At 43.7% G+C, this 2,641-nt stretch overlaps 1 protein-coding gene across 4 annotated transcripts in view; it reads right to left on the bottom strand.

Moving 5' to 3' along the window:
* Positions 1–440: 440 nt before the first annotated feature.
* The window catches only part of DPP8 (dipeptidyl-peptidase 8), a 20,681-nt gene continuing 18,480 nt past the window's right edge, over positions 441–2,641 (bottom strand). For 2 of the 4 annotated variants that reach the window (XM_009995293.1, XM_009995294.1), the window contains exons 17-19: positions 2,150–2,292; positions 1,353–1,464; positions 441–787 (exon numbers count right to left, since the gene is read on the bottom strand). In XM_009995293.1, the coding sequence (XP_009993595.1) occupies positions 665–787; positions 1,353–1,464; positions 2,150–2,292 (378 nt within the window). In that variant the 3' untranslated portion in view covers positions 441–664. The remainder of the gene's footprint in view (positions 788–1,352; positions 1,465–2,149; positions 2,293–2,641) is intronic. The other 2 variants (XM_009995295.1, XM_009995296.1) reach the window with 1 other exon arrangement.

Here is a 2,641-nt window from a genome sequence, read left to right as displayed (position 1 = left end):
CTCAAGCTGCAGAAAGAAGAGAATGATTTATCCTGGGAAGAGAAGAAATTATCAAAAAGAATCTGTCATCAACAGGACTGAATCCAAAATTAAAATTCTTTAGGAGGCAGCTTAGAAGTTTTTCTTCTTAAAAAGCAATTCACATCTAGATGCATCTAACTCGTGACCAGCTTCTAAGGAGTGAGACACATCCCCCTCATGAAGCATAAAAGCCATATGATAGCATTTAAACATAATACAAGTTGGAACCATTTAAGTTAACTCTCGCTGTGTAGTGAGTAAATCATCCAGGATTATGCAATAAGATACCAAAGAACACACCTTAAAAACACACCAGTTGTGTCATAATGCTTTTAAAAAGTGAAGATCTGGTGCTGTAGAAGTACATTATTTTCAGTTTCAGCTCCTCCCCCAAGAGAACACCCATGGTACTGCATTATACCACAGACATTTGATTTTATTTACATCTTAAGCTTTAAAGTTATCAGGTCACCATATTTTAATTTCCTGTATGGCACCAAATTTACTTTTAAAAAAGTGTCTCCGTGTGTGTATGTGCACATGTGGCAGGCACCAAAATGCAACGTTCCATCATATTTCTCTAGTTTCCTACATCTCCTTGTTTGGTGAAGCAGCCAGTGGAGCAGAGGTCTGCAGAGGTCAGTCACATTGCCTTCAGGGCAGCAATATGAGAGCCCAGGTTCTCTTGCAGATAATACAGGAGGTGGAGTTCATAGTGCTCTCCTGACTCAGGTACCCTTATACTGTGTCTCTCCTGAGGATAGATCTAAAATATAAAAGAAAGTTGTAAGTATCCACAAGAGTTGTGGGCATCAACATTTCAACTGGTCCCCAGAGCCACATCCAGTGTTCATGTAACCTCCCTGCATTAACCCTGCACTTGAGCTCACACTCCCCATCCTCCACTGCCTGAACCCAGAGACAAACCAGCTGTGGTGATGCTGGAGGGGATCAGCCCCACTGCCCAGAGCCCTCAGGTACATCAGCCCACCCCCAGCCCCACAGCAGGCTGTGGGATACCTGGGCTACAACTGCACAGGCCAGCAGGGTTTAATTAATTGCACAACCCTGATCCACACTGAGCAAACACTGCTGTGATGCCTCCAAACTGCAGATCTCCTTGGGAGCAGACTTAACTGCTCTTAACTGCCCATTTGCCCAATTATTGTTTGTTTACTCATAAAACTTAAAAGAAAAAAAAAAGTTAGGCTCAAATACTACAGTTCTATCCTAGAATTCCAGACTACCCAGCACAGCCACCTTACAAGTTCCAATTTTGGACTCCTCAGGCAAAGACAGACATTACCTTTACATCCTGGTTCTGGCCTTACCTGTAAGTCATACGGTTTCCCAGCTCTCACTAAAAAGCTGAGCAAAATACTAGTGTGTGCAAAGTGAACATTCTCATCCAAGAATCCATGCAGCAGCAGCAGACGGTTTGGTCTGAGAAAAGCAAGAGACAAACATTTCTAGACAGCACCCCAGAACCTGCCAGATATTTCAGTGCACACACATCCCTTCAAAAACACTCAACACAGGAAAACATTTGCATTGAAAGCAGTGATTTCACTATTGCAAATCGTTCTGGATGGACATACCTCCCAAACATAGTCTTTCCTTTTCTAGAAGTTCTTCCTGCACATGTACAGCATGGTCAGACCTTTTATCTGTGCATCTTCTTTACTCTGAGAAGTATGTCCTAGCTTGGACAATACAAGACCTGCTCAGAATCACTGCTGATTTTCTGTGCTGCTACAGCCTTAGAGCATGCAGAAAGCATCCTGGTCAACTAATTCTTGTCTAGCTTAACGTGGCTCTAAAGTGCTAATCATATCATTGAGGATGAGTTTGCAATTTCTTTAGACATAACAGATAGTCTTTAATTACAGCTAGGATAAAATGGAATAACATGGAATGGCCTGCAATTATGCAAATGTTAATTCAAGCCTATTACATTTATTAGTGTTGGGTTTTGGTCTTCTTTTTATTTATCTTATTTTTAGGATTTAATAGTAGCATTTGTGATTTGAGGATTCAATTGCCCAGAACAAAGAGATAAAAAAGCTTCCATGGGGCTTGAACTTTCTGGGGAGGAAAAGTAGAAGGCAAGAGCCAGAGCCAAACTTACTCAGAAGGAAACTTCTCAGCCTGCATGGCCACTGAGCCCAGGTAATAGCCCTGCTCGTTGTGGTCCGGGTGGCCCATGTAGCGCTCCGTGTAACCAGTGTCATAGAAAATCCACAGCGTGACGGGCGCTCCGGCGATGGCGACCTGCATGGCAGCACAGGGAGGGGAATGACAGCCCCTGGCCTGGCCTGCACCTCCTTCCCACGGTGCAACTCAAATTGCTCAGACACACCAGTAAGGTTACAACTCAGCTCAACTGGCCATTTATTGTAGAAGTCTAAAGTCGCATAATCACAAGAACCTCTTTCCAGCACCTCTCCCCATCCCCAGGCTGCCCTCCTGGCTGCTTCAGAACACACACCTATGAAGCATCATGGACAATTTGATCTGGGAATAGATCAGACTGCAAAGAATTTATTATCTCAGGGCAGGAAAGAGGGGAGGAGGAAGAGGCGGTGTCATTTTTCAGCAGGGTCATTTTCCGTCATTGCTT

Source organism: Chaetura pelagica, unplaced genomic scaffold (assembly GCF_000747805.2).
Source record: "Chaetura pelagica isolate M959 unplaced genomic scaffold, ChaPel_1.0 scaffold453, whole genome shotgun sequence".
Taxonomy (NCBI): Eukaryota; Metazoa; Chordata; class Aves; order Apodiformes; family Apodidae; genus Chaetura; species Chaetura pelagica.
The sequence above is the reverse complement of the archived record's forward strand: the minus strand, read 5'-3'. Positions and strand labels throughout refer to the sequence as shown.